General features: G+C 57.8%; 2 protein-coding genes across 3 annotated transcripts in view; both read left to right on the forward strand.

The window, feature by feature from the left end:
- The window catches only part of INTS3 (integrator complex subunit 3), a 42,418-nt gene extending 20,987 nt beyond the window's left edge, over window positions 1–21,431 (forward strand). The window contains exons 7-30 of the mRNA XM_062192292.1: window positions 2,337–2,481; window positions 4,070–4,199; window positions 6,091–6,188; window positions 7,511–7,702; window positions 8,544–8,631; window positions 9,101–9,180; window positions 9,543–9,634; window positions 9,977–10,083; window positions 10,838–10,957; window positions 11,280–11,409; window positions 11,783–11,837; window positions 12,081–12,184; window positions 12,672–12,716; window positions 12,882–13,001; window positions 14,513–14,666; window positions 16,620–16,688; window positions 17,363–17,438; window positions 17,845–17,958; window positions 18,265–18,313; window positions 19,240–19,407; window positions 19,627–19,727; window positions 19,910–19,982; window positions 20,433–20,589; window positions 20,746–21,431. Of these exons, the coding sequence (XP_062048276.1) occupies window positions 2,337–2,481; window positions 4,070–4,199; window positions 6,091–6,188; window positions 7,511–7,702; window positions 8,544–8,631; window positions 9,101–9,180; window positions 9,543–9,634; window positions 9,977–10,083; window positions 10,838–10,957; window positions 11,280–11,409; window positions 11,783–11,837; window positions 12,081–12,184; window positions 12,672–12,716; window positions 12,882–13,001; window positions 14,513–14,666; window positions 16,620–16,688; window positions 17,363–17,438; window positions 17,845–17,958; window positions 18,265–18,313; window positions 19,240–19,407; window positions 19,627–19,727; window positions 19,910–19,982; window positions 20,433–20,589; window positions 20,746–20,823 (2,545 nt within the window). The 3' untranslated portion in view covers window positions 20,824–21,431. The remainder of the gene's footprint in view (window positions 1–2,336; window positions 2,482–4,069; window positions 4,200–6,090; window positions 6,189–7,510; window positions 7,703–8,543; window positions 8,632–9,100; window positions 9,181–9,542; window positions 9,635–9,976; window positions 10,084–10,837; window positions 10,958–11,279; window positions 11,410–11,782; window positions 11,838–12,080; window positions 12,185–12,671; window positions 12,717–12,881; window positions 13,002–14,512; window positions 14,667–16,619; window positions 16,689–17,362; window positions 17,439–17,844; window positions 17,959–18,264; window positions 18,314–19,239; window positions 19,408–19,626; window positions 19,728–19,909; window positions 19,983–20,432; window positions 20,590–20,745) is intronic.
- Window positions 21,432–22,543: 1,112 nt separating this feature from the next.
- On the forward strand, window positions 22,544–26,497 carry SLC27A3 (solute carrier family 27 member 3). 2 transcript variants are annotated; one of them, XM_062193633.1, is made up of 10 exons: window positions 22,544–23,339; window positions 23,581–23,790; window positions 23,954–24,112; window positions 24,487–24,611; window positions 24,835–25,029; window positions 25,136–25,226; window positions 25,333–25,531; window positions 25,728–25,825; window positions 25,911–26,041; window positions 26,207–26,497. In XM_062193633.1, the coding sequence occupies exons 1-10, from the start codon at window positions 22,703–22,705 to the stop codon at window positions 26,381–26,383; spliced, it is 2,022 nt and encodes a 673-aa protein (XP_062049617.1). In that variant the 5' UTR covers window positions 22,544–22,702; the 3' UTR covers window positions 26,384–26,497. The 2 variants fall into 2 exon arrangements, with proteins under 2 accessions (XP_062049617.1, XP_062049618.1); XM_062193634.1 differs by lacking the exon at window positions 24,835–25,029.
- The last annotated feature ends 682 nt before the right edge of the window (window positions 26,498–27,179 follow it).

Here is a 27,179-nt window from a genome sequence, read left to right on the forward strand (position 1 = left end):
TCTGGGTGAAGATACCATAACAGTCAAATGATTGAGTGGACTGATAGTATCCAAATTATCTGTGGTCTAAAAGAATGGCCCTCCTCCTGTTCACACTTGTGCCCGGGCCTTGCCAGGCCTGCCGTGCAGTGCCACCTAGTGCTCTGGGCATGATGTGCAGCTGGCCCTGGGCCTGGGGCCATTGCACCAGCAAGCAGGATCCCAACAGTTTGTTTGTTTGTTTCTCTCTCTCTCTCTTTCTTTCTTGCTCTTCCTTCCTTCCTTCCTTCCTTCCTTCCTTCCTTCCTTCCTTCCTCCCTCCCTCCCTCCCTCCCTCCCTCCCTCCCTCCCTCCCTCCCTCCTTTCCTTCCTTCCTTCCTTCCTTCCTTCCTTCCTTCCTTTCTTCTTAGATTTATTTATTTATTTGAAAGGCAGAGTTACAGAGAGGCAGAAGCAGAGAGAGATAAATCTTCTATCTGCTGATTCACTCCCCAGATGGCCGCAACAGCCAGAGCTGGGCTAATATGAGGCCAGGAGCCAGGAGTTCTTCCAGGTCTCCCACATGGGTGCAGGGGCCCAAGCACTTAGGGCATCTTCTGCTGCTTTCCCACGCCATAGCAGAGAGCTGGATTGGAAGTAGAGCAGCACCCATATGGGATGCCGGAGCTGCAGGCAGCAGCTTTACCTGCTATGCCACAGTGCCAGCCCCATTGCAGCAGTTTATTACTGGGCCTTTGCGTCTCCTAGGTCTCTGCTGATCTACTGTTTTGGGGCAGAGAGTCTTACTTTCACCTCTCTTTTTCTTCATTAAACCATTCTAGGAGTCACATACATTTGCCATTTCTGCTAGGATTCTTCCGAAAAAGTGATTTTTCTCATTTTGCCTGGTGCCAAACACCTCCTGTCCCCTTCTTTTAAAGCTGAGTTTCCTGTAGAGCAGAAAAAGTAACAGCTGGAGAACTTCCCTGTCCTACCTCCCCCTTTCTCCAAAACCCTCCCATCTTTTGGTGAAAGTGAGTACCCTGGAGGCTTAAAACTCCTCTTCCACACCCTCCTTCTCACTCCCTTCCAAGCCTTTCCAGGGCTGAGGAGTTAAATGTAGCAGGTGGGGAAGGAGGCCCTGCCCAGTATCCGTGGCTGGTGTTCTCATTCTCTGAAAAGGCCAGAGCCTCTTAATTAGGTGACTTGAGCACTTTTCCGGAATCAGGATGTTGCCTGGTTGGATTAATTAAGCTCCCTGTCTTCTTCCTCCAGTTTCCTGCCTCCCAGTAGGAGTGCTAAAGCCATTGCAAATTACTTTCTTGGGGAAGACAGCTCCCCAGTTTGAGCCCTTGGACACAGCATTAGAGTTTTAGGAATCACTCCACTGTGTCTTTCTCTCAACCCCTCTTTAAAGTCATAGAGAGGCCAGCGCCACAGCTCAATAGGCTAATCCTCCGCCTGCGACGCCAGCACACCAGGTTCTAGTCCCAGTCGGGGCACCGGATTCTGTCCCAGTTGCTCCTCTTCCAGGCCAGCTCTCTGCTATGGCCCGGGAGTGCAGTGGAGGATGGCCCAAGTCCTTGGGCCCTGCACCCCATGGGAGACCAGGAGAAGCACCTGGCTCCTGGTTTCAGATCAGTGCGGTGCGCTGGCTGCAGCGCGCCGGCCGCAGTGGCCATTGTGGGGTGAACCAATGGAAAAGGAAGACCTTTGTCTCTGTCTCTCTCTCTCACTGTCCACTCTGCCTGTCCAAAAAAAAAAAAAAAAGTCTTAGAGAATGAATGGTCCTTTCATTTACCCCTACTTCCCCAGGGAAATTATAAAACTCCTGAGAAAATGTGCTTTGTCATCCACAGTCAGGTTGTTTGTTCTCATTGTGATTTTATAAGCGGGTGGCTCTGTCTGGGAGTGGGGTCTGTGGCTAGAGAGGGGGAGCCAGGGGAGGGTCTATGGCGGGTGACCTGGCAGTGATGAGCACAACACAGGACTGGGAACTTTTGGGTCCTTGTGCCACACTTCTGGACTACTGACCTGGGAAACACGAAACATTTTCCTAATGGTCTCAGCCAGGTTGGAGATCCGGCTCATCTCCGTCCCTGCTGCTTAGTACACGGTAGGCACTTTATGAATGGTTATGTGAATGCGTCATCAAACGGGTTTTTTTTTGGGAGCGGAGTAGTTTTAGAGTAAGAAGAGATGGCTTTCATTCAGCACGTACCTTTTTTGGTCTGTCACCTGGCACGAGCAAGAAAGCAGAACCCCAGAACACCTGCCTCCAGTGTCCAGTGGTCCAGTGTGGTTGAGGGGACAAGGCAAGTCTGGGGAGGGAGTTGGGTGGTGAATAGATACAGGTGCCTGTGTCTTCTTCCCCACAGGGAGTGGGTGCTGAAGAGCAGCATCCTTATCGCCATGGCCGTTTACACATACCTTCGCCTCATCGTGGACCACCATGGCACCGCCCAGCTCCAGGCCCTGCGGCAAAAGGAAGTGGACTTCTGCATCTCACTGCTTCGGGAGCGGGTGAGGGAGGGCAAAACTGTATGGGGTAGTGAGACTCAGAATGAGATACCTCTGTAGGTTTTGTGCGTCTGGGCAAGAGATACCTTCTTTTTTTAAAATTTTTTTTAAAGATTTATTTATTTATTTGAAAGAGTTACACAGAGAGAGGCAGAGAAGAAAGAGAGGTCTTTACTCCGCTGGTTCATTCCCCAATTGGCCGCAATGGCCGGAGCTGCACTGATCTGAAACCAGGAGCCAGGAGCTTCCTCTGGGTCTCCCACATCAGTGCAGGGGCCAAGGACTTGGACTGCTTTCCCAGGCCATAGCAGAGCGCTGGATTGAAAGTGGATCAGCCAGGTGTCGAACTGGTGCCCATATGGGATGCTGGCACTGCAGGTGGCAGCTTTACATGCTATGCCACAGCACCAGCCCTGCAGAGAAGCCTTCTTAGAGATTGAAGCAGCTCAACAGTGGGTTCTTGACATCCTCAGATGCGAGTTGGATGGAGGGAAGTTCAGTTGGGAATAGCCCCAGTTCCTAGAAATGCTACCTATATGCTGGCATCCTGGGGATGTTCCTAGCCAGCTTCAAGGACACTGTTGTACAAAAGACACAAGCTATTCTTGCATGCCCACTATGAGGTTGTCCCCTCCCTTGCCCCCACCTACCCACTGGGTTATTCCCACCATCAGGTGGAGTTATGAATTGTGTACTATCAGATCTCCCTAGAGAGACCTAGAGAGTTAGGCTAGTGTGGTAGCTACTGGGTTGTTTTTGTTTTTTTGTTTTGTTTTGTTTTGACAGGCAGAGTGGATAGTGAGAGAGAGAGACAGAGAGAAAGGTCTTCCTTTTGCCGTTGGTTCATCCTCTAATGGCCGCTGCTGCTGGTGCGCTGTGGCTGGCGCATCGCGCTGATCCGAAACCAGGAGCCAGGTGCTTCTCCTGGTCTCCCATGCGGGTGCAAGGCCCAAGCACTTGGGCCATCCTCCACTGCACTCCCGGGCCATAGCAGAGAGCTGGCCTGGAAGAGGGGCAACTGGGATAGAATCCGGTGCCCCAACCGGGACTAGAACCCGGTGTGCCGGCGCCACAGGCGGAGGATTAGTCTATTGAGCCACGGCGCTGGCTTAACTACTGGGGTTTAATATTATATAAAATGATACAATTCAGTTCCTTTGCTACCCTGGCCATGTGTTGCTAATGGGTATTACTCAGACTGCACAGATACAGATCTTTTCCATGACCATAGAATGTTTTGTTAGAACGAGTTTTGGGGTAGGGTATCTTGAGGCTCTATTTGCCAATCCTAATCTTTTAGAACCATAGTCTCCTTGAACTGGATCACAACAGTTATGGGTGGAGAGGGGAATAGGTTAATAGGAAACCCCAGGGGGCTCTCAGCACTTCCCAGGAAGTCTCCAACCTGAAGCTCTGTTCCCCTGAGCAGCTAGGAGCCAAGGCCTTGGTTCCACAGGAAGTCACACAGTCCCTTCACCCTCTTTCCTTCCCTCCCTAGAACATGTTGTTCCTTTGTCCTCCCTCACGAGGTAAACAATCCATGTTTTTATTCTCTTTCCTGTTCTCCCGGCTTCCTCCTCCTCCCGTCAAGTTCATGGAATGTTTAATGATTGGCCGGGACCTTGTAAGACTACTGCAGAATGTTGCTAGAATACCAGAATTTGAGCTGCTTTGGAAGGATATTATCCATAACCCCCAGGCCCTGAGTCCTCAGTTCACAGGTAAGTAAGGGCCTGGCCTCCTGGTCTTGAGAGGCGGGAGATCAGCAAGTGGGCAGAGGTGGTCAGCAGGGGAGTCTTCGGCAGTCAGGTAGGTGAAGCTGGGACAAGGCACGTCTGCCAGGTTCAGCTGGGCTTGGGAATGGCAGAGATACGCTGCAATCCATGTGGTTCCTGGACAGCCCACGTGGCAGACTGTGCTGTCATTACTTCTAAGAAACAAGAGCGAGAACGGGATCGTCTCCCCTCCCAGCAGTTCCTGGTCCCAGGAGGTGAGCCGGTGACCAGTGAGGCTGGCAGGGGTGTCAGAGGTCACTTCATGAGACTGAGTCAGCAGTGGGGCTGGAGTAAGTCCAGTGAGAGAACATCTCTCCCTAGGAGTGGTCTTCCTCTCTCTTGCCTTTGACAAGGGATCCTCTTCGCTGAAGAAAACGGGTCTCTATGCCTCCAGAGATGTCTTCTCCATCTCCCCTTCCTCTTTCCCAGGGTCCTGCTGTAGTCTGAACAGTAGCTGGACAGCTTTGCTTCCCACTTCTATCCTGCAGGCACATGCATGCACACACAGATACACACGCACAAACAGCAGTCATCCAGGGCCTGTTCCCAGGAAAAGAGAGGAAAGTGCTAATGTTCTCCTTATTCTGCTCCTAGATTGTACTGGGCATGTACTGAGCTGCCGAGCGCCCCGTGTCAGGCACACACTTTTTTTTTTTTTAAAGATTTATTTATTTATTTGAAAGTCAGAGTTACACAGGGAGAGGATAGGCAGAGAGAGAGAGGTCTTCCATCCATTGGTTCACTTCCCAGTTGGCCACAGTGGCCAGAGCTGCGCCGATCCGAAGCTGGGAGCCAGGAGCTTCTTCCGGGTCTCCCACATGGGTGCAGGGGCCCAAGGACTCAGGCCATCCTCCACTGTTATCCCAGGCCATAGCAGAGCTGGATCAGAAGAGGAGCAGCTGGGACTAGATCTGGTGTCTATATGGGATGCCGGTGCTCCAGGCCAGGGTGTTAACCCACTGCACCACAGCGCCGGCCCCATGGCACACACATGTTAACTCATTCAGTCTCAGGACAGCTCCATATGATTCATACTTTTATTTACAAATAAGAAGTTGGAAGTTCAAAGAAATTAGCTAATCTTTTCTAAAGCCTCACAGCTCATGAGTGACAGGCAGTATTCGGATCCAGGTCTTTCTCAGTCGAGAGCATATGTTTCTGCCGTATCACATTGATCCCAGGACCCCAGTGATGGGACCGTCAGAAGCAGGAAGACTGACGGGGCTTCCCATCTGTTGTTACCTGCAGTAATATGGGTCAGAGATTCTGGAAGGCTAGCAGAAGGAAAGGCTTAGTATAGCTGGGCCCTGGGGCTGGTGTTAGAGCAGAAGACACAAGTGCTGGATAGAATCTGCACTCATACCCCTTCATCTCATCTCAGAATTTCCGTAGGAAGGCCCCTAGCTGTCAGTACCTGGCCCAATTTCACTAACTACCTTCCACTTCTTCCAGTTCCCAGGCTTTTCTTTTCCCTTAATCCCTCTCTCCCACCCTTGTTTACTTCCTTTAAAAAAATTATTAATCTGAAAGGCAGGGAGACAGAGAAAAAAATTTTCTATCTGGTGGTTCTTTCCCAAATGCCCACAACAGGTAGAACTTGGCCAGGCCAAAGCCAGGGATCCAGAACCCAATGTGGATCTTGCATGTGGGTGGTAGGGATCCAAGCACTTGAGCCATCACCTACTGCCTCCTAGGTGTACACTAATAGAAAGTTGAAATGGAGAGAGTGGAGCTGGGCCCAAACCCAGACATTCCAGTGTAGGTATCCCAAGCACTTCTTAACCAGTGCCCCAAGTGCCTCCCCTCTCTTTTCTGTTTCCTTCTGCTCCTGGTTTAGGTATCCTACAGCTTCTTCAGTCAAGAACATCTCGAAAATTCCTAGCATGCCGTCTAACCCCAGACATGGAGACTAAGCTCCTCTTTATGACATCCCGGGTAAGCCAACCTGCCGCAGCCGGAAGAGGAGGTGCAGGGGCTAGCTGGCTTCTTCATTCTGCAGGTCTATTACTACTGAGTACTGACCAGTGGTGTGGTGGCTACATGGATGGTGGCCTGGATCTACCACTGACTGCTGGCTGTTTTTCTTTGTTCTTTTTCGTGTCTACACATTGGACATGATGCTAAGGATTGGGAGTACAGTAAGATACAATTTTAACTCTTGGTGAAGCTTTCAGTCTATCCAAAGCAGTCATTAAACCATCAATTATAAACAAATACTGTCATTTACAAATGTGAAGTGTGCTATAAAAGGGTAGAAAAAGAATGTGTTCATCGTGGGTGCCGCTGTGGCTGAATCATGCAGAATTGCTTAAGGAGTGAGCACCCTAAAGGTGGAGCTTCCTGAGTCTCACTCCCAGCGAAGCCGCCTGAGGAGTCTGTGGTTTTAGCAGACTTCCCGGGCAATCCCTCCGCAGCCAATCTGCTAGTAGGGAACCCCGTCCTAACCAGTTTTGCATTTCCTGAGTGATCCAAGAAAACTAATGAGGTCCGTGCTGTATCATGTGATAGCTAGCAGCCATGTGCGGTGCCAGTGAACCTAGTTGTAATTAAGTAGAAACTTAAAATTCAGTGTCTCGGTTGCAGTGGCTGAGTTTGAAGTGTCTGTGGCCACCATCATTGCAGTCTTGTTGGACAATGTTGGTCTAGATGTTATCTTTTTGTTTCCCTTTCTGCTCTGTTTTGGTTGATTGTTCTGATAGGGGAAGAGGAGAAAAACCGGATCTTTCTCCTTATTTAGTGTTGTATTTTGTAGCCATTTAGGGTCTGTGTAGGGGCTGGGCTTACAGTAAGATTTGGAGAGTGTGTGCCGTAGATACTGGTCCAGTTAGGTCATCCGGTGTCAGGGAGCTGTCTCTGCTGAACAGGCTCAGCTCCTGCTCTTAAGGCACTCTCCCTGCCGTTTACCAGTGGCTCAGGGAAATGGAAAAGTGTCCTTACGCCTGGAGAATTAGTGACTGGTACAGGAGGAAGAGCCAGAAATGGAGTGCAGCCGCAGGTAGGGGTAAATGTGGCATCAGATAGCAGCGAGAGTGTTTGCACTGGCATGCAAGGCAAGCTAGAAAGACGTAGAGCGTTTTTTAAAATCAAGATGTCCTCCCAAAGAAGGGAAGTCTTGAGAGACAGGGTGAGCTAATGAGTACTGGTGGGAAGAAACAGAGGTAGGGGTCAGGCCGGAGTTGAGTGGTGCTCGTTTCCTCTGCCCAGGACCCCGCCCTTGCTTCCAAGTTTTTTTTTTTTCCAACTTTCCCTTCTCCCAGGTGCGGTTCGGTCAACAAAAGCGGTATCAGGATTGGTTCCAGCGCCAGTACCTGTCGACTCCAGATAGTCAGTCCCTGCGCTGTGACCTCATTCGCTACATCTGTGGGGTAGTCCACCCTTCTAATGAAGTGCTGAGTTCAGATATCTTGCCCCGATGGGCCATCATTGGTTGGCTTCTGACGACATGCACGGTGAGCAGCTAGGCCTTGGGGTGGAGGACACGGTGTGGCCAAGGCGCCTCTCCCTTCATGTTCCCCTTATCTCCTTGCTTCTGGATGCCCCGGGGCCATCTGACCCCTCAAGGCCCTTCTTTCCCCGTGGTTCTCCTGAATAGTTCATCCTTTTGCCCCCCCTCCTTTTATGTCTCAAGAAGTTTAGTGCCACTCATGATTTCCCACCTGGCGTTGGAGTTGAGTGGTTCATCTACCACATTAGTGTCAACCTAAGGCATCCCTGCCTGACATGGTTATTCCTGTGAATCGTTCCTTCCTCAGGTTCAGGGTGGCCATTCTTTAGACCCTCAGCCCTGTGCCTTTTGGCATCAGCTTTGGATATTTCCTTCTCCAAATGTAGTGAAGGCACAGGGAAGAAAGCGGCTCCTCCCTGTGCCTGGGGTGGGAAGCTGTTCTCTGGCACCTGGCTGGCACCTGACCTCCTGTGAGGGGTTCTCCCTTCCCCATCTGCCTGGGTCCTTGGCGCTGACTCAGATAAGACAGCTGGCCCTCTCGGGGTCCCCTCGTCAGGAGTGCGCCTGTCAGCTCTGGGTGGTCAGTGCAGTCCTCAGTCTAAGGGTTTCCCTTGGTGGGGATCAAGGATGTGTACTTCTGTACGTCTGGAGTTTGAAGGACCCAGGACGGCCCCGGTGCCCCTGGTGGGTGAGACCACAGGGCCACTCACACAGCACAGACGGGTGCCCCTACCCCTGTGGGGTTCCACCAGGATCAGCCAAGGGGCCTGAAATCTGCCTTGGGCCTCCCAAGGGCAGGGGCTGATTTGATGAAACCAGCCCTGTTTCCCCCTTCTCTCTTCCAGTCTAATGTTGCTGCTTCTAATGCCAAGCTGGCTTTGTTTTACGACTGGCTGTTCTTTAGCCCAGACAAAGACAGCATTATGAACATAGGTATGTGACTGGACTGGGCCGTGCCACTGCCCCACCCCCAAGCCCCACTGCCTTGTCCTGGTGATGGCATTCATAAATCGCAGTGCTGCCTGGAGTGGAGGCAGCTTATCTGGGAGCAGTTCCGCTGTTCCTCGTCAGTCTCCCTTGACCCAGAAGGAAAATCGCTTTGATGAGGCCAAGCCATCACTCCACCCCCTTCTCCCAACAGCCTTGTGCTTGGACTTCAGAGCAGGCGGTGGAGGGGGGTGGAGCAGGCAAGGAAGAGGCTCACCCACAGCCTGCTTTACCTCCCCCACATCCCTTCTCCAAGCTGAACACTGGGAGACAAGGGAGAGGAGGGCTGAGCCGTTAGAGGGGCTGTCTGCTCTTGTGTCTACAGCTCAGAGGGAACGGGGGCGGGGAGTCAGATGGGGCATTCCCCAGGGGCTGCCTGATGTGGGGGGGTGCCCCTTAATTCTGCCTTCCCTAGAACCAGCCATCCTGGTCATGCATCACTCCATGAAGCCCCACCCGGCCATCACTGCCACACTCCTGGACTTCATGTGCCGTGTGAGTGCCAGCGCCCATTTTCTCCCCATTCCTGACCGGGCAGAGTGAAGTGTATCCCCCAGTCTCCCCAAATGGGTCTCCCTGGTGCCCCTTGCCTGTGCTTGTGGGTCCTGTCCCCAAGTTAGTGAACACTTCCCTTCCACATTTCCCCTTCTCCAGGGGCTTCTCAGCTGCAGGGATGATGTCTCAGGTCTGTAGAGTCCAGTCTCGTAGAGGAGAGTTTTCTATTGGAATAGTCAAGAACCCTTCTGTCGTGTCTGCAGCATAATCCCCAGCGTCCCCTGATCAAAACCAAAGCTGCATCCAGAACATTCTGGATGGAGAGTTCTGTGCCCATTCCTTCCTCCCCTCCTCCCTTCCAGATCATTCCCAACTTCTATCCGCCGTTGGAGGGCCACGTGCGGCAGGGTGTCTTTTCCTCCCTCAACCACATCGTGGAGAAGCGGGTCTTGGCGTAAGGACTTTCTGGGCAAGGTTGGGGTAGGGTTGTGTGCCCAGGTTTCCTGAGGTCCAGCTGCTGGCGGGCCAGGCCTGCCCAGATACTGCCGCTGCGCTCCTGGCCCTTTCCCTGGATTGGTATAAAGAACACTGCTCCACGGACTGCTGGCCCATGTTCTCTTCACCTCTAGAGCAATTGCTCTCTCATGTTTGTGTTACAGAGGGCTTCAGATGCCTTCTGTTCCAAGGATCTGGGAGTGGCTACACTGTACTAATGGGGCTTAGACCTCTCTTGAACTCCGTGGTGAGTTGGAAATGAGGGGCTCTGATGTTGACTTTGATCTGTGTTCTGCATTAGACACTTGGCTCCCCTGTTTGACAACCCTAAACTGGACAAGGAACTGCGGGCAATGCTGAGAGAGAAGTTTCCTGAGTTCTGCAGCTCACCGTCCCCCCCAGTGGAAGGTATGCCTCCTACAGCCCCGCCGCCATGCTGTCACCTGTGTTCGAAGAGGGAGGAGGCCTCCCAGGCTCTCCAGCCTGAGCCTTGTTGAGGAGGTTGTTGCCATGTGGCTCCGCGCCTCTGTGACACTGTTCATCTCGGTTATCTTTCCCCGTTTCATCTTCTTCATTTTTATGTTGGCTCTCAGTTCTCACTTCTTCTCATCTTCCCTGACCCTCACTGACCTTTCTGTTAATTCTTCTTATTCTCCATGAATGACTTCTCGGTAGGGAGAAGCCTTTCACAGAATGTGCGTCTCTGCCTTTGACACTGCCCATTCTCTTGTCTTCCCAGCCCTAAGGGGTCGTCATGGTGGGTCTCAAGCCTTGCTCCCGACTCCAGACTGCCATCTCCCTCCCGTACACACACACGTACGCACGCACGCACACGCTTTTTGTTTTGGAATGGGGAGTAAGCAGAGCAAAGCAGTCCCTCCCAACGTGGTCTTGCATTAACGTGCACTGGGGACCACTGCCAGCCTCACTGTCCTCGCTGATCCTGAGCTGGGCAGAGAAGGGTCCTGCCCAGTGCTGCTCTGATCCCTGGTGGCCATCCCAGTGCAGGGCCTGGAAGCTGTGAGGACAAGATGTCTGTCTTTCCAGAGCCAGTCCTCCGTTTAGGTCATAGGGCTCCAGGCTCCCCCACGTGCCCTCCAGTCTCCCCGTCCCAGAAGCACGGGGCGTGCTAGAGGACACAGACGTTCTCTTTACTCCCAAGTCAAAATTGAGGAGCCAGTTTCCATGGAGATGGACAACCATCTGTCGGACAAGGACGAAGGTTGCTACGACAATGCAGAGGCGGCTTTCAGCGATGACGAGGAGGAGCTCAACAGCAAGGGTGAGGCTGGCAGCCAAGGTGGTTCAGGGTGAGGCACCCTGGGAGGAGCAGTCCCCAGGAGCAGCCTCCCTGCAGTAAAGTTTGGTTTTCAGGGTTCCTGGATGGGACTCTGGGTGCAGAGTCTGTACTTAACAGTGTGGGGCCAAGCAGGGAAGAACTGGTTCCTGGGCCTGTGCGCAGTCAGGGGGAGGTTTAAGCACTCGCACAGCCCTGAATAAGCAGGCACACACCGCAGGTGTGAGGCAGGGACACGTGGGTCAAGGGGACTGTCTCTGGCTGGCTTCTGGGCAGACTGACTTCCTCCCCCACTCACTCCCCTCAGGAAAGAAGAGAGAGTTCCGCTTCCACCCTATCAAGGAGACGGTGGTGGAGGAGCCGGTTGATATCACCCCTTACCTTGACCAGCTGGATGAGTCCCTCAGGGACAAAGTGCTCCAGCTCCAGAAGGGGAGGTGGGTGCAGGCCCCATGGCAGCCGCGGAGTCCAGCGAGGCTCCACGGGCGTGGCCGGACGGTGCAGTTTGTGCTGGGGAACATGGGTTGTGAGTGGGCTGGCCTCATGTCCTAACTCCTCAGGGTCCCTCTCCATAGACTCTGGGAGAATCCAAGCAGGACTGATGGGGATTTCCCTTTTCCTTGGGCCTCTGCCCAGAGCAGAAATGCTGCCCCAGAGCTGCCCAGCCCTGCCATCTCTGCCGTGTCTGACACGGAGCTCCATTGTTCTGTCTGTGCGTGTGAGTGTGCTGGTGCTCAGTGCTCTGGGCGTGCGTCCTGCCCTCTGCTATCATTTACATCCCTGGGATTTCCTCTCGCTTGTGCACTGCAGTGATACGGAAGCCCAGTGTGAGGTCATGCAGGAAATCGTGGACCAGGTCCTGGAGGTGAGGAAGAACCCAGTCCCTTAGGGAGGAAGCAGCCCAGCCTGCCCAACTCAGAGCCCCCCCACAGATGTCTCCCCGGGAACTGACTGCTTCCTCCTCTACCCCCCTCCCCTCCGCCATGTGGGTCCCAGCTGATGGGAGGTGCAGGGTGGGGAGCTTGTTTATCCTAGAGGTAGAAGCAGATGATCCCAAGGCTCTGGAGGAGTGGGGCAGGAGTGACCCCCCTCTGTCTCTCCCCCCCAGGAAGACTTTGACTCGGAGCAGCTGTCTGTGCTGGCTTCCTGCCTGCAGGAGCTCTTCAAGGCCCACTTCCGCGGGGAGGTGCTGCCGGAGGAGATCACAGAGGAGTAAGGCTCATCTTGCTGACCCCGGGCCTCAGGAGCCACAGGCTGCTCTTAGAGCCAAGTGCAGTAGGCTGTTGCTGTGAACTTAAAAATTGTTTGCTTCATGCTCACATATGCTGATGCATTTAAGCACGTGTTTACTTTTGCCTGCTGAGGGCTGGGGCTCCCGGAGCGGTGGGTTAGTATCTCCTCCCTGTGCTTCTGGCCTCTGCTGCCAAGCCTCACAGCCCCAGCCTTTGCTGCTCCCAGTGGAATGGGGCCCTGGCCTGGCCTCTGCCTGAAGGGCGGGAGTCTCACCTTCAGTGGGGATAGCACAGCAGACGGGGGCTCCATGTGAGGGCCTGTCTCTGCTATTACCAGGGCTCCGGGGCAGAAAAGAAGCAGGCTGGCACCTCGCCTCAAGCTGGTCCTCCCTAATTTCTGCCTGCAGCCCTCCCCCCCCACACACACACGCACGCATGGCCCCTCATATGTAACCCTCCTCCCATAGGTCCCTGGAGGAGTCTGTCGGGAAACCTCTCTACCTGATATTCAGGTAAGCCCCGCCCGCACACGTGCACTCCTGTCCTGGGGTGATGGGCCTCCCTTTCCAGGAAGGAGGCGGACGGCAGCAGGCACAGACAGCCCACGTCAGCCCATGTCAGCCCGGGGAGTGTGTCCGTGGTGACGTCGAGCCCTCTCCTCCGTTCTCCACCTCCAGGAACCTGTGCCAGATGCAGGAAGACAACAGCAGCTTCTCTCTGCTCCTGGACCTCCTCTCTGAGCTGTATCAGAAGCAGCCCAAGATCGGCTACCACCTGCTCTACTATCTGAGGGCCAGGTGAGCGTGGCCCCCACACTCAGGACGGGGCAGGAAGCATCCGGGAAAGCCCCGCTGCCCACACTGTCTCCCCCACCCTTGGCTGTCATCACCAGGACCTGCAAGTGTTTGTTTTGAAACAACAGCTGTAGTGAGGTAGAACGCACACACCATCCAAGTCAGCTGTGTGAAGTGTGCAGCCGGGTGGGTTGTGGTACCCTCACAGAGTTCTGCAGCTGGTGCTCTTCTCTCATGCACAACATTTCTGTCTTCCTGGAAAGAAACCCCATGCATACGTGTTAGCGGCCACTTCCCTATCCTCCGTTTCTCCCAGTCCCTGGCGTCCACTCCTCTGCTTTCTGCCTCTATAGGCTCACTGATCCGATGGTTTGTGTAAATGGAACCATGCACTGCGCGTTCTTTTGTGACTTAGCTGTCTTCACTTAACATGTTTTCAAGGTTCAACCATGTCATAGCATGTGTCAGTCCTTCCTTCCTTTCTGTGAGCAAATAATAGTCCAGTGTGTGCACAGACCACATTTTGTTTGGCTTGTGTTGGACACTGGGTTGCTTCCTATCTCGGGCTCTGGTGAGCAGAGCTGCTGTGAGCATCCACGTACAAATTTCTGTGTGGACTGTAAGCTCTCAGTGGCCTGGGAACACAGCTGGGACTGCAGGAGAACACAGCCTTGTCTGGGAGGTCCTACAGCAACTCACTCTTGCTGAGGGACTACCAGACTGTCTCCCAGCCGTTTTACATTCCCACCGGAAACGTGTGAAAGTCCTCATTCCTCCACCTGCTCCCCAGCACTTGCTCTCGTCATGTAACCTGGTGTCTCAGTGCGGTTTTCCTTTGCGTTTCACTGAGGCTGATGTCGCACGGCTTGCCCTGTGCTTACCGGCCATTTGTGTATTTTCTGTGGAGAGAAGTCTTTTCAGATCCTTTTAAGAGCCCTTTATATACCTTGAATACAAGTCCCTTACCAAATACACGATCTGCAAATATCTTCTCCCATTCTGCAGATTGCCTTTTCACCTTTTTGATGGCATCCTTTGAAATACAGAAGTGTTCAGTGTTTCTGAAGTCAGATCTACCAGTTTCTTCATTGGCCACTTGGGCCTTTGGTGTCCTGTGTTTTCTTCTGAGAATTGTGTGATTTCAAGTCTTACATTTAGGCCTGTAAGCGATCTTGAGTTAGTTTTATGTGCATCGTGAGGCATGTTCTGGGTTAGAGCCCAGACGGCCAGAGAGAAACCTTGTGCAGCTCGGCCTGAGCATTCCCTCTCTCGCCGTGACTCTCACTAGTCAGCAGCTTCACTAATCCTGGTTGGAGCCCTGGAAGGGTGGGGACACAGGAGAATGTCCCCTGGTTGCCCCATAAATTGTGAAGGCCCTGGGGAAAAACGGGAGGGACATGGGACAGATCAGCATGGGGTGTCTAGGGATTCTGGAGTGGGGGGTCTCCTTCAGGGGCGTTTGAAGTTTGGGGCTCGGGGGCCGGCTGCTGACTTCAGCCCAACCGGTCTTGCAGCAAAGCCGCAGCAGGGAAGATGAACCTGTACGAGTCGTTTGCTCAGGCCACACAGCTGGGCGACCTGCACACCTGCCTAATGATGGACATGAAGGCTTGCCAGGAGGACGACGTGCGGTTGCTGTGCCACCTCACCCCTTCCATCTACACAGAGGTCAGTGCCGCAGCCATGTCTGTGCTCTGCGAGGGCTCCCAGGAGACTGGCCACCTCAGTGCAGGCTCTGAGCATGGCACGTGACCCCGAGCCGCTTAGCTCCATTGCTCCCCACTTCACGGCTGGCCTCTCCTCTGCTTTAGCAGGGTGAGTTGGGGTCTGGGCCTACAGATTTGACTCCTCAGCTTCAGTCCTTTTGGACCCAGGACAGAGCCCCTAAGCTTGGGTTTCCTCTGATAGCTCACCTTAGGTTCTCTCTGATGGTTCCCACAGACCAGGATTTATGCGGTAGAAGCTCACTTTCATTTCCCCTGGTTCACGCGAAAGTTTTGCTAGGAACCAAGATATAAGAGGAAGGAGCAGCTCTTCCTTCTCTTGGTGACAGTTCCCAGGAATTGGGAAACTGGGGCCCAGGGTGTGGGCCTGACAGGAAGAACTGTGAGCTCAGCCACGCACTGGTGGGTGCTCAGATACCAAACCCAAGGTACCGCCCTCTCCTTACTCCTTCCCACTCCAGATGGGGCCCCGCCTACTGCCACACACCCCCTCAGACAAACAGTCTCCACACCTCTGTTTCCACTGAGGGTCAGCATAGAAAGGATTTCTTCTCTGCTGGGATGCAGGTATTTGGTGTTCTGCTGTTCCCACACAGAACCAGCCATCATGTCCAGTCCCCTTCAGCTCCCTCTTATCTCTGCATAGCTCCCACGCCTTTCCTTAACACACACCTCCATCCCTGTACACCAGTACCCCTCATGGTATGCACGCACAAATCACAAAACTTGGGGCAGGCACTGGGCACGGTGATTAAGACGACACCCAGGATGCCCACATCCCGTATCAGAATGCCTGGTTCAAGTCCTGGCTCCACTGCTGATCCAGCTCCCTGCTGATGTGCACCCTGGGAGGCAGCAGATGATGGCTCTGCCACCCGTGTGAGAGACCCAGATTGAGTCTTGGGCTTCTGGCTTTGTGCCAGCTGATGTGGGCATTTAGGGAGTGAACCAGTGGGTGGAGGCTCTCTGTCCTGTCTGTCTGCCCTTCACATAAATAAAAAATAAATGTAAATAAATAACCAATTGCTAAAATTTGAGGGCTTTAAGGCTGGATTGCCACCTTCGTAGCTGTTGGGTGAGTGTTCAGGGGTTTTGTTAGTACCATGTTTGTTGATCCAGCCAGACCCTGAGCATGTGATAGGGAAGTAGGGGATTGTGTTGTGAATAAAAGTCAAGGGCTCAGGGGCTGGCGCCGTGGCTCACTTGGTTAATCCTCCGCCTGCGGCACCAGCATCCCATAGGGGCACCAGATTCTAGTCCCAGTTGCTCCTCTTCCAGTCCAGCTCTCTGCTGTGGCCCAGGAAGGCAGTGGAGGATGGCCCAAGTGCTTGGGCACCTGCACCCGCATGGGAGACCAGGAGGAAGCACCTGGCTCCTGGCCTTAGATCAGTGCAGCGCTGGCCATGGTAGCCATTTGGGGAGTAAACCAATGGAAGGAAGACCTTTCTCTCTCTCTCTCTCTCACTGTCTATAACTCTACCTGTCAAATAAAAAAAAAGTCAAGGGCTCAGGGGCTGGTGTTGTGGTACAGCAAGTTAAGCCGCTGCCTGTGATGCCAGCATCCCATGTGGGCATCAGTTCAAGTCCCAGCTGCTCCTCTTCTCAATCTAGCTCCCTGCTAATGTTCCCAGGAAAGCGGAGGATGGCCCAAGCGTTTGGGCTCCTGACACCCATATGGGAGACACAGATGGAGCTCCTGGCTCCGACTTCGACCTGGCTCAGCCCTGGCCATTGTGGCCACTTGGGGAGTTAACCAGCAGGTAGAAGGTCTCAGTATCTCCCCCCCGTCCCCAGGTCACTTAGACTTTCAAGTAAATAAATATATATACACACATCCATAAATCAATCTTTAAAAAAGTCAAGGGGTCCACCCTCATCTGCCTCTGTTTCTGTCTAGTTTCCAGATGAGACGTTGAGGAGTGGGGAGCTGCTGAACATGATCGTGGCTGTTATCGACTCTGCCCAGGTGAGCAGTGAGCTCTGACACCCCCGGAAGAGCCTGGAAGGCAGGACCGAGGCGTCCGGGCCTGATTCCTCTCCTGACCCACATACACTGTAGGCACACTCTGCCTCCAGGCGCTTTCCTTACGTGGCTCCTCCTGTTCTCTTTGTGCTTTGGGCACCCCTGTATGCACACGAGAAGTCGAGGGGGTTGTTTGTTAGCTGTCAACAGGCCTTCCCCTTGCCATTTCTCCTTACACAGGCTCCGAGAGATGGCGGAAGCCCATCTCAGGTCTGAACTGGGTCCCGTTTGTATTCCCCTCCACTCCGTTCCCACCACACGCGGGAGACTCAGCCCTCAGCATGCTGCCTTGCCTTTGCCCTGCCCACCCCTCGGTGCAGGGCCTGGCCACCTCCTCCTTGGGCCCAGATTCAGGCCAGCTGCAGCAGGTGCCCAGTCTCCCTCTGCCATCAGGCTGTGGGGAGGAGTCTCCATGGATGTTTTTGCCCCGGAGAAAACTGTGGTTCTTCCGTCATCCTTGAGAGACGCAGCCTTCCTTGTCGCTGCTTGCTCCCTGTCCCTATCAGCTTGATTTTCACTCCTCTCGTTTCCTCTCGTGGGCCCTCTTGCCTCTCCCTCCACGCTGGCCTCCTGGCTTTTCACAGAGCTAATTGTTTTGCCTTCCTTCTGCTCCTCAGCTCCAGGAGCTGGTCTGCCATGTGATGATGGGGAACCTGGTCATGTTTCGGAAAGACTCGGTCCTCAACATACTCAGTAAGTGGCCACACCATCCAGAGATGTGGGAGAGGAGCTGGGCTGTCCACCCCGAGTGTTGTCAGTAGCGTGGAGGCTGGCTCTGGGGCTGGGAAGTCCGGGCGGAACACCACGCCACTCTGCTCTGTGCCCTGGGCAGTGTCTCTCCGGATCTCTGCTTTTTGCTGTGTAAAATGGAGACTTAGCGCTGCCCCTCCAACTGTGGCTGACGGGCACATGGAAGCTGTGTGAAGATGTTGGAAATGAGCACTGTGTGGAATGAGAAAAGCCTAGATTTGGGGTTACTGTCCCTACTCCTGTACTCTCTCTACTTAGGGTTCTGGTAGTCCCAATGGGTTAGCTGGGGGGGGGGGGGGGGAGGGAGAGGGAGGGAGAGAGAGAGAGATGCTGCTTCTCTCTCTTCCAGTCCAAAGCCTAGACTGGGAAACCTTTGAGCAGTATTGTGCCTGGCAGCTGTTCCTGGCCCACAACATCCCCTTGGAGACCATCATCCCCATCCTGCAGCACCTCAAGTATAAAGGTGAGTCTGCTTGTGGGCTGTGTGGGAGTGTGGGGGAGAAGGCACCCCTGGCCAGCCAGGGCAAGGCAGAGGCGTCTGAGCATGCGCCCGGGCCCACCACTCCCCTCCCAGCAGCATGCAGACGGGCAGGCCCCAGTCTGTCAGTTCTGCCTGTGAGATGAGCCCTGCAGCTCGCTGTGAGCCAGGCACGGGGCTGGGTCTCATCTGGGACTGGCTGCTCCTTCCAGCAGCTGCTAGGATGGAGAGGCACCCCAAGTCCTTCCCAGAATGCTGCACTCCCTGAGCAGCCTCTGTTCTTTCCCACAGAGCACCCAGAGGCCCTGTCCTGCCTGCTGCTCCAGCTCCGAAGAGAGAAGTGAGTCCCACCGTGGGGGCTCTGGAACCCCCGTCCCAGTATTTCAAGAGACACTGTGCTTTTGAGGCCCCATCCTGCTTGCTTTGCTCTGCTCTCTCCTATCACTGACTCCTGCTCATTCTGCCCTTCCCCCAGTGACTTACAAATAAGTAACTCCCATGGGATCCGAGCTTCCTCTTAACTTCACCCCCTGCCCACCAGGAGCTGCCCTTGGAGGTGGGGACCGGACATCCCTGTTTCCTGCTGCCACAGCAGTTCTCCAGCCCCACCCCCACCCTTCTGCAGGCCACCACAGGCTAATCCAAGAGGAGGAAGGGTCAGCGTAGAGGGCCGCCACAGTCCTGCCCCTTGGCCTGCACAGAGCACAGCCAGCGGGGCCCACTGCGCTCCTGCGTGGAGGGTGAGAGGGCAGATGCCTGTCCTCATCGCACACTCCAGCAGCACCCCCAGATACATGGGGCAACAGCCGCGTGGCTTCTCCTTCCTGCGTGCCTGCCTTCCACCTTTTCTCTCGCCTGGGGGACTGGACGTGGTCCAGTGTCCGAGAAGTGGCAGGTTCAGAGGACCATGGGGGGACTCTCCCTTCACAGCCCTCCCACCGCCACACCTCCTGCTTGTCCTTCTGCCTGCTGGGCCCATTTCCTTTTCCGGACTGTTCTGGGGGAAGTGGAGAAGGAGCCGTGGGCTTCCTTCCTCACACATACACACACACGTGCCACAGAAACAGGAGAGTCTCACTTCTTGTCTCCTGGCCTCCGTGGCCCAAAGAGAAGAGGGTGAGGGGATGTGAGAGCAGGAAGCTGTCACGGGACTCCAGGGCAGGGCAGGGTAGGGGCTGGCGTTTGGGAAAGCAGCGAGTGGGGGAGATCCAACCACTGGCGGCCAGCTGTTCGGCTGGCACCCAGCGCCGCCCCCGCCCCCCCCAGGCCCAGCGAGGAGATGGTGAAGATGGTGCTGAGCCGGCCCTGCCACCCCGACGACCAGTTCACCACCAGCATCCTGCGGCACTGGTGCATGAAGCACGACGAGCTGCTGGCCGAGCACATCAAGTCTCTGCTCATCAAGAACAACAGCCTCCCCCGCAAGCGGCAGAGGTGGGCGTGGGCCCGGGCCGCCCTCTGCCGCTGCCTGGTGTGTGAGCGGCACCTAGTGGTCGGAGGCACACAGGGCTGCCCCTGGGCCCTGTGGCTGCAGGCCTGTGGTGCTCCCCTTGTGAGCTGCTTCTGTCTTGAGGGGAGACCTGGCGGCGGGAGGATCCCGTCCTGCTGGGCCCTCCCTTGGGGCTCAGCCTGGCTCTTGTGACTCCCATGCAGCCTGCGGAGCTCCAGCAGCAAACTGGCCCAGCTGACACTGGAGCAGATCCTGGAGCACTTGGACAGCCTGCGACTCAACCTGACGAACACCAAGCAGAACTGTATGCCGCCCAGCCTCTCTCTAAGGCCTCTCAGACCCCGAGCTGGGGCAGGGCAGGGGCAGGGGCAGGACACTGGGGCCGGAACCCAAACCCCTTGGGGAATGCAGCCCCTGGGTGCTATTTAATAAGCTCTCAGTCGGCTCACTGTTCCTCCTCCTGCTCTCCCTTCCTCCTGCCTCTAGTTTTTAGCCAGACCCCAATTCTCCAGGCGCTGCAGCACGTCCAGGCGAGCTGTGATGAAGCCCACAAGATGAAGTAAGGCTCCTCCCACTTTGGGCCTCGGGAAGTCATGGGGAGAAGGCCTAGGAGAGAGGCCTGCTGAGGTCAAAGACCCTGGGGCCAGCATGGTGATGCACTGGGCTAAGCCGTTGCTTACGATGCCAGCAGCCCGTATCAGAGTGCTGGTTCAACTCTCCGCCTCGAATCCAGCTCCCTGCTAATGTGCCTGGGAAGGCAGCAGGTGATGGCCCAAGTACTTGGGCTCCTGCACCCACGGGGGAGACCTGGATAGAATTCCTGTTCCTGCCTTTGGCCTGGCCCAGCCTTTGGCTGTTGTGACCATTTGGGGGCCAACCAGCAGATAGAAGACTGTCTCTCTGCCTTGAAAATAAGTAAATCTTAGTGCAAGTCCTGTGCCAGGGGCAGAGAGGAGGGCAGCAGGTGGCAGCAAGCCGAGAGCCGGGCTCTGAGCGCCTCCCTCCTCAGGTTCAGCGACCTCTTCTCCCTGGCCGAGGAATACGAGGACTCCTCGGCCAAGCCGCCCAAGAGTCGGAGGAAAGCAGCTCTGTCCAGCCCTCGGAGCCGGAAGAACGCCACACAGCCGCCCAACGCCGAGGAGGAGTCAGCCTCCAGCAGCGCTTCGGTGAGGCCCATGGGGGTGCGTGGGGGAGTGGGAGCCCAGCCCACGGCAGCGCGGGGGAGTGGGAGCCGGGCCCACAGCAGTGCATGGGGGGAGAGTGGGAGCTGGGCAGGGCAGCGGCCAGGCTGCTCATTCCCCTCCCCCACCCCAATCTTCCAGGAGGAGGAAGACACGAAGCCAAAGCCCACCAAGCGGAAACGGAAAGGGTCCTCTGCAGTGGGTTCTGACAGTGACTGAGGCCCTGTGTTGCCCGCCCTTACCCCAGTTGGACTGCCCCCTCTTGGTGAAGCAGAGGTTAATAGGGGCCAGGAGGTGGCCAGGGTAGCCCCTGTCCCCACCCCGAAGCCCTGCCTGGCGGGGGTGAGCTGCGATGCGGCCTGGCCCCTCCCGTCCTCCCACGGTCAGCGAAGCTGGAGGCTGCCCCCTGCCCCCCCACCTCCCAAAGCTGCGGTGAGAGAAGAGGCTCGCGTGGCTCCTGCTTCCCCATTCAGGTCTCGGTTTGCTCTGAACAGACCCGAGTCACTGTCTGCACGCCAGTATGACCTGGGTGTCTGGTGTGACGGGGCCAGGCGGCCCATCGTCACCAGGGGCACATGCCACCAGCATGCAGGACGGAAGCCCACAGGGAGGCTGCCACCCCACGTGGCACACCCTGGGGCTGGGGTTGGCACCTCAGAAGCCGAGCCAGAGCCCAGGGGAGTCCCAGAGGCGCGTTCCCCAGAACCCTCAAATGGCCCATTTCCCTGGTTCGGTTCTGGGTTTTTTTTTTTTTTTTTTTCCTTTTGGCAGAGATAATCGTGTTTTAAAAGTTGTTTTTAAATGACAATAAAACAAGCCAGAACGTCCTTGTCCCTGTGTATCCCGGGCATGTGTAGAAGGCGCCCTGCCGTGGGCCATCTCCCCCAGCCTTCCCCCTTCCCGGGGCATGAGCCAGGCCCGAGCTGTCCATGCAGAGATCCATGCTGGCACCATCTCCCTGTCTGTACTGCACCTTATTACGAAACTGGAGGCTTCCAAAAGCTAATTTTTTGACATACTTCCATTGATTAGGTCTGTGGTTGCCAGCGGCTGGAGGACTGCCCTGGGGTGGGGGTGGGATGTTCCCGCCTGGCTCTGGGGCAGAGGTGTGCCTGGGGGAGTCACCCACCAGGGCCGGAGCACCACCCCTTACCCGGGCGGGCCCCAGCACAAGAGTGCCTTGGTCCCCTGCTGCCTGGGCCAACCAGGTGGGCTGGGAGAGGAGCGATGCTGGGCCGAGGCCGGACAGGTCCTGTGTGGCCTGCACATGGGCCTGCAGGATCCCGCGCCCCTCCTTCGGAGCCGCTACTTCTGCCTTTGAATCTGAAACCGGGGGCCTCTTTTTCCTTCCTCTCCTTCCGCAGTTTCCTCTACCCCAATTAAAACCAGGGTGGAAAGCATTCGCTGGCAGGCCCCAGTAATTGTACCCGTGCCCGGAGGGAGGGGCCTCCGCGTGGCCCCCCAGAGATCTGGCAGCCTGCGCCTCCACCTTTCCCCTACTGCCGTCGCGTGGCCCCCGCCCGCCCCTTGGGGCTGCTGCTGCTGGCAGCTGGAGGGGCGTGCATCTGGCCAGCGTGCCAGGACTTGCAGAAGTGAATGGGCCAGGGACCAAGCTCTTCACTTTTTGGGGGAGAGTAGTGGTTCCCCTGCATCTCGGGTAGAAATGAGAAATGCTGAGGGAAACATGGATTTCCTTTCAAATGCTTTGGCGCTCATGCCGGTCCATGCCTAAACTGCCCAAGAGCAGAAAGAACACACAAAACGGGACAGGACCTTGGGCTCAGGGAAGGCGCAAGCACCGCCCAGGACGCCCAGGACGGGGTAGGGTGCGGGCCGGAGTAGTCTGGGAGCGCGCCCAGGGCGGAGCATAGGCTGCAGGGAGGGCCGGGAGCCGGGGGGGCCGCCCCCTACACGCACTCCCCCGGGCCTCTGCTCCCCGCCCGTGGGGAGTGGTGGGGGCCTGGGTGGGAAGGGGCGTGTGCCAGCGCGCGCACGCGCGCTCCCGGAAAAGAGAGGTCTCGAAGCAAGCACGAGCGGCCCCAATCCTTCGGAGGGGACTCTGAGGGGTGTTTGCCGGAGGCTGGAACCGGTGTCGACCATGGCTGCCCTCCTCCTGCTGCCCCTGCTGCTGCTGCTGCCCCTGCTGCTGCTGAAGCTGCACCGCTGGCCACAGCTGCGCTGGCTCGCCGCAGACTTGGCCTTCACGGTGCGCGCTCTCCGCTGCAAAAGGGCTCTTCGAGCTCGCGCCCTGGCCGCGGCTGCCGCCGACCGGGAAGGTCCGGAGGGGGGCTGCAGCCTGGCTTGGCGCCTGGCGCAACTGGCGCGGCAGCGCGGCGAGCACACCTTTCTCATTCACGGCGCCCGGAGCTTCAGCTACGCGGAGGCAGAGCGCCAGAGTAACCGGGCTGCGCGCATTTTCCTGCGCGCGCTAGGCTGGGATGGGGGACCCGGCGGCCGAAGCGCAGAGAGCGCCGGGGAAGGCGAGCGGAGCGCGCACAGCGCCCGAGACGCTGCGGCCGGAAGCGGCCGGGCGCCTGCCGAGTGCAGTGCGGCCCGTCTGGCACCCGGGGCGACCGTGGCGCTGCTCCTCCCCGCCAGCCCAGAGTTCCTGTGGCTCTGGTTCGGGCTGGCCAAGGCCGGCCTGCGCACAGCCTTTGTGCCCAGCGCTGTACGCCGTGGCCCCCTGCTGCACTGCCTCCGCAGCTGCGGTGCGCGCGCCCTGGTGCTGGCGCCAGGTAAGGCTGCCGCGGGGAGGGGCGTGGCGGGGACGGCTGGGTCTGAGAGCTGGGCCTCAGGGCACATCACCCTGGGGTTAGGAGAGCCTCGGGGTTTAGGGCTGGGGCTGAATCCTTGGTTCCCCAGGGATCCTCAGGGAGTCGCGCTCCAGGCCCCAGACCGTGGCGGGATGGGCTAAGAAGGGAGAAGCCTTTCGAGTAGTGCCAGAGCCGCGGGACTGTGCTTTCCCACCCTTTCCAGAGTTCCTGGAGTCCTTGGAGCCTGACCTGCCGGAGCTAAGGGCCATGGGCCTCCAGCTGTGGGCTGCAGGCCCCGTGAGCCATCCTGCCGGGATCAGCGATATCCTGGCCGGGGCAGCTGCAGAAGCGGAGGGGCCAGTGCCAGGATACCTCTCTGCCCCTCAGAGCATGGCAGACACCAGTCTGTACATCTTCACCTCCGGCACCACGGGTGAGGGCTGGACATCAGGCAGCGGAAGGCAGGGGTCTGGGATCAGGCACCTCCCCTCCCACCCCCCAGGGAGGCCGCCGATCCCAGCAGCACATCCTCCCCTCTCCAGCAGGGGGCAGCCTGGCTCAGCCCCTGCCCGCCCTGTCCCCCACCCACCCCGCAGGCCTCCCCAAGGCTGCTCGGATCAGCCACCTGAAGATCCTGCAGTGCCAGGGCTTCTACCAGCTGTGCGGCGCCCGCCCGGAGGACGTGATCTACCTCGCCCTGCCGCTCTACCACATGTCGGGCTCGCTGCTGGGTGTCGTGGGCTGCTTGGGCATCGGTCAGTCTGCAGCAGAGTTGAAGCCCCTGCTGTGGGGTGCGGGCCGGGGGCGCTCTGAGTCCTTTGGGGTCGGCAGGAGTGAGGGGGGCAGGATGCAGGGCCCCTGGTGCGGAACAAGAGCCCTGCCTGCTCAGACCTAAGCCTGCCATCTCCCCGGAACCCCAGGAACTCCGGCATCAGAGGGGCAGTGGGACTTGGGGTTGGGGGTGTGGGGATGGGAAGCGGGAAGAGGAACAGGAGCGACTTGGCTAGCCTGCTGAAGGTGTCCTTCCCAGGGAGCCGAAGGCCCTGGGTGTCCAGGAAGGAGCAGCTGGGGCTCCACTCAGCCCGCACTCTCACCCTCCTCCCTTCCTTCCCGTTCCCGTCTCCGGCAGGGGCCACGGTGGTGCTGAAGTCCAGGTTCTCAGCCGGGCAGTTCTGGGAGGACTGCCAGCGGCACGAGGTGACCGTGTTCCAGTACATCGGGGAGCTGTGCCGGTACCTCGTCAACCAGCCCCCGGTGCGTGGGCGCGGGGGCGCCGCCAGGGGGCACGGAGGCCGCGGTCTGGGAATTGGAGGGAGAAGCAGCAAGGAGAAGAGAACGGACGAGGAGCCCGGGATGGTAGAGGCCATCTGCAGGTGCTCGGAGCATGGACGGGAGGCCACAGGCGTGGGCAGGGCTCTGGGCGCTGGGGAGCTGGCGGCTCCGTGTTGAAGCTCCTGCCCCCTCCCCTCCATCACAGACGGAGGCAGAGCGTGGCCACAAGGTCCGGCTGGCGGTGGGCAGTGGGCTGCGCGCAGACACCTGGGAGCGCTTTGTGCGACGCTTCGGGCCCCTGCGGGTGCTGGAGACGTACGGGTTGACCGAGGGCAACGTGGCCACTTTCAACTACACAGGGCAGCGGGGCGCCGTGGGACGCGCCTCCTGGCTGTACAGGGTGAGGGGCAGAGGGGGGGATGCTGAGACCCCATCAGCAGCGGGAGGCCGGCGGGAAGGGGGCTTGGGCAGCGCGAGTGACCCCGTGCTGGGTCTGCCGTCCCCAGCGCGTCTTCCCCTTCTCTCTGATTCGCTGTGATGTCGCCACAGGGGAGCCGACTCGGGATGCCCAGGGCCACTGTGTGGCCACGTCTCCAGGTTCGCACCCAGGTTGGGTGGGCAGGGGTGGTGAGGCTGGCCCAGGAGGGCCATACTTGGTGGGTGGCGTTGGGGGCAGGAGGCTCTAACCAAGTGACTCTGCCAGGTGAGCCAGGGCTGCTGGTGGCCCCCGTGAGCCCGCAGTCCCCCTTCCTGGGCTACGCCGGGGGTCCGGAGCTGGCCCAGGGGAAGCTGCTGCGCGATGTCTTCCGGCCTGGGGATGTTTTCTTCAACACAGGGGACCTGCTGGTGTGCGATGACCAAGGCTTCCTCCGCTTCCATGATCGAACTGGCGACACCTTCAGGTACCTGCCCATGCTCTCCGTGGCCCAAACCCCAGAGACCTCACCTCCCTGGGCTGGGGCTGGGCCAGGGCCTTGTCCAGTCAGGAGGCATCTGCAGACCCCTTTGCCTACCCCCCCAGGCACTCGGGCCCGTCTCAGGCTGCCCCTGTGACTTCCGGCCTTTCTCTGCCCGCCCCGGCCCCTGACCCTCCTGCAGGTGGAAGGGGGAGAACGTGGCCACGACCGAGGTGGCGGAGGTCCTCGAGGCCCTGGACTTCCTCCAAGAGGTCAACGTCTATGGCGTCGCCGTGCCAGGTGCCTGGGCGTGGAAGGGGGGGGTGCCCCCCAGGGTGTGAGGCGCGAGAGGGCTGACCCTGCGCACTCACCTCCCTCCCTCCAGGGCACGAGGGCAGGGCGGGGATGGCAGCCCTGGTTCTGCGTCCCCCCCACACTCTGGACCTGGCGGAGCTCTACGCCCACGTCTCCGAGAACTTGCCGCCTTACGCCCGGCCTCGGTTCCTAAGGCTCCAGGTGACCGCCGCTCTTGTCCCCACCCCTCCCCGCTGGGTCTCCCGACGCCACACAGGGGCCCCAGCCGGTCCTCTGTGGACTTCCCAGACACACGTGCTCCATCTCTCCCCCTGGGCCAGGCCGAATGCCTCCTCCGTCAGCCCCCTCCCCTGCCTCCACCCCCAGGCGTCCCTGGCGACCACGGAGACCTTCAAGCAGCAGAAGGTCCGCATGACCAGGGAGGGCTTCGACCCAAGCGACCTGTCGGACCCCCTCTACGTCCTGGACCAGGCCGCGGGCGCCTACCTGCCCCTCACACCTGCGCGCTACAGTGCCCTGCTGGCTGGGGACCTGCGCATCTGAACCTGCCAAACCCAAGCGCCCGGGGCAGGGACTGCGGGCGCCGTTGCCGTCCGGGGCCATCAGGGATCTTTTTTCTACTCCAGACGTACAGCCATTGTTTTGTAATAAATGCAGCCAGAGCCAGTTTGGCTTGCTTGCCGCAGTGTCCCTCCCTTTGTCTGGCTGGGGACCGGCTTTGCCCTCCGAAGCTTTCCCCCGGTGCAGAGCCATGACCCCCACACTCGCGCCCTCGGTGTGGGCCTGAGCCCAGTACTGGCCTGGGAGGTCTTCCCCTCAAGCCACTCCTTCTGGCCCTGGCCCTTGGAGAGACCCCTGGCCTCTGGCTGGGCCTGTTTCCTGTCCTGGGTTTACTCAAGTGCAGGGCCCTGGGGCTCAGTCTGGGCGGCAGCAGGACACGGGGTGGGCCCGGCCGCCCAGGCACACGGATGCACTGCGCCTGTGGCCACCGGGGGTGGGTGGGGCACCGTGAAGGCTTGGGCGGGCCAAACCAAGGTTTGCTTTGGGGAGGGGGTGGTTTCTCGATGCCCCCAGCTCCACCCCCAGCTCTGAGAGGCCAGTGAGGGAGGGAGTGGGGGGCCTCAGCCTGCTGAACCCCTAAGCTTTCTGCCGTGTCCGTGGCCGGACACTCCCAGCCGGGGCCCCAGGCTGGCGCAGAGGCTCCTTGTGTGTGGCGTGGCAGGAGGGAGGGGCCTCTCCTTGGCCCTGAACGATGCGTGGAGAAAAGCCATCATTCAGAAGCTTTAGATGGTGACACTCCGGCAGCCCTCTGTTCCAAGCTGTGAGTCCCAGCGTTTTC

This window comes from Lepus europaeus, chromosome 5 (genome assembly GCF_033115175.1).
Source record: "Lepus europaeus isolate LE1 chromosome 5, mLepTim1.pri, whole genome shotgun sequence".
Classification (NCBI taxonomy): domain Eukaryota; kingdom Metazoa; phylum Chordata; class Mammalia; order Lagomorpha; family Leporidae; genus Lepus; species Lepus europaeus.

Bases quoted from the DNA above. Each gene is read 5' to 3' on its own strand.
- SLC27A3 (XM_062193633.1), top strand. From the start codon at position 22,703: ATGGCTGCCCTCCTCCTGCTGCCCCTGCTGCTGCTGCTGCCCCTGCTG. The intron at 25,227-25,332 runs GTTCGCACCCAG...TGACTCTGCCAG, and splicing joins CTGTGTGGCCACGTCTCCAG to GTGAGCCAGGGCTGCTGGTG. The intron at 25,532-25,727 runs GTACCTGCCCAT...ACCCTCCTGCAG, and splicing joins CGAACTGGCGACACCTTCAG to GTGGAAGGGGGAGAACGTGG.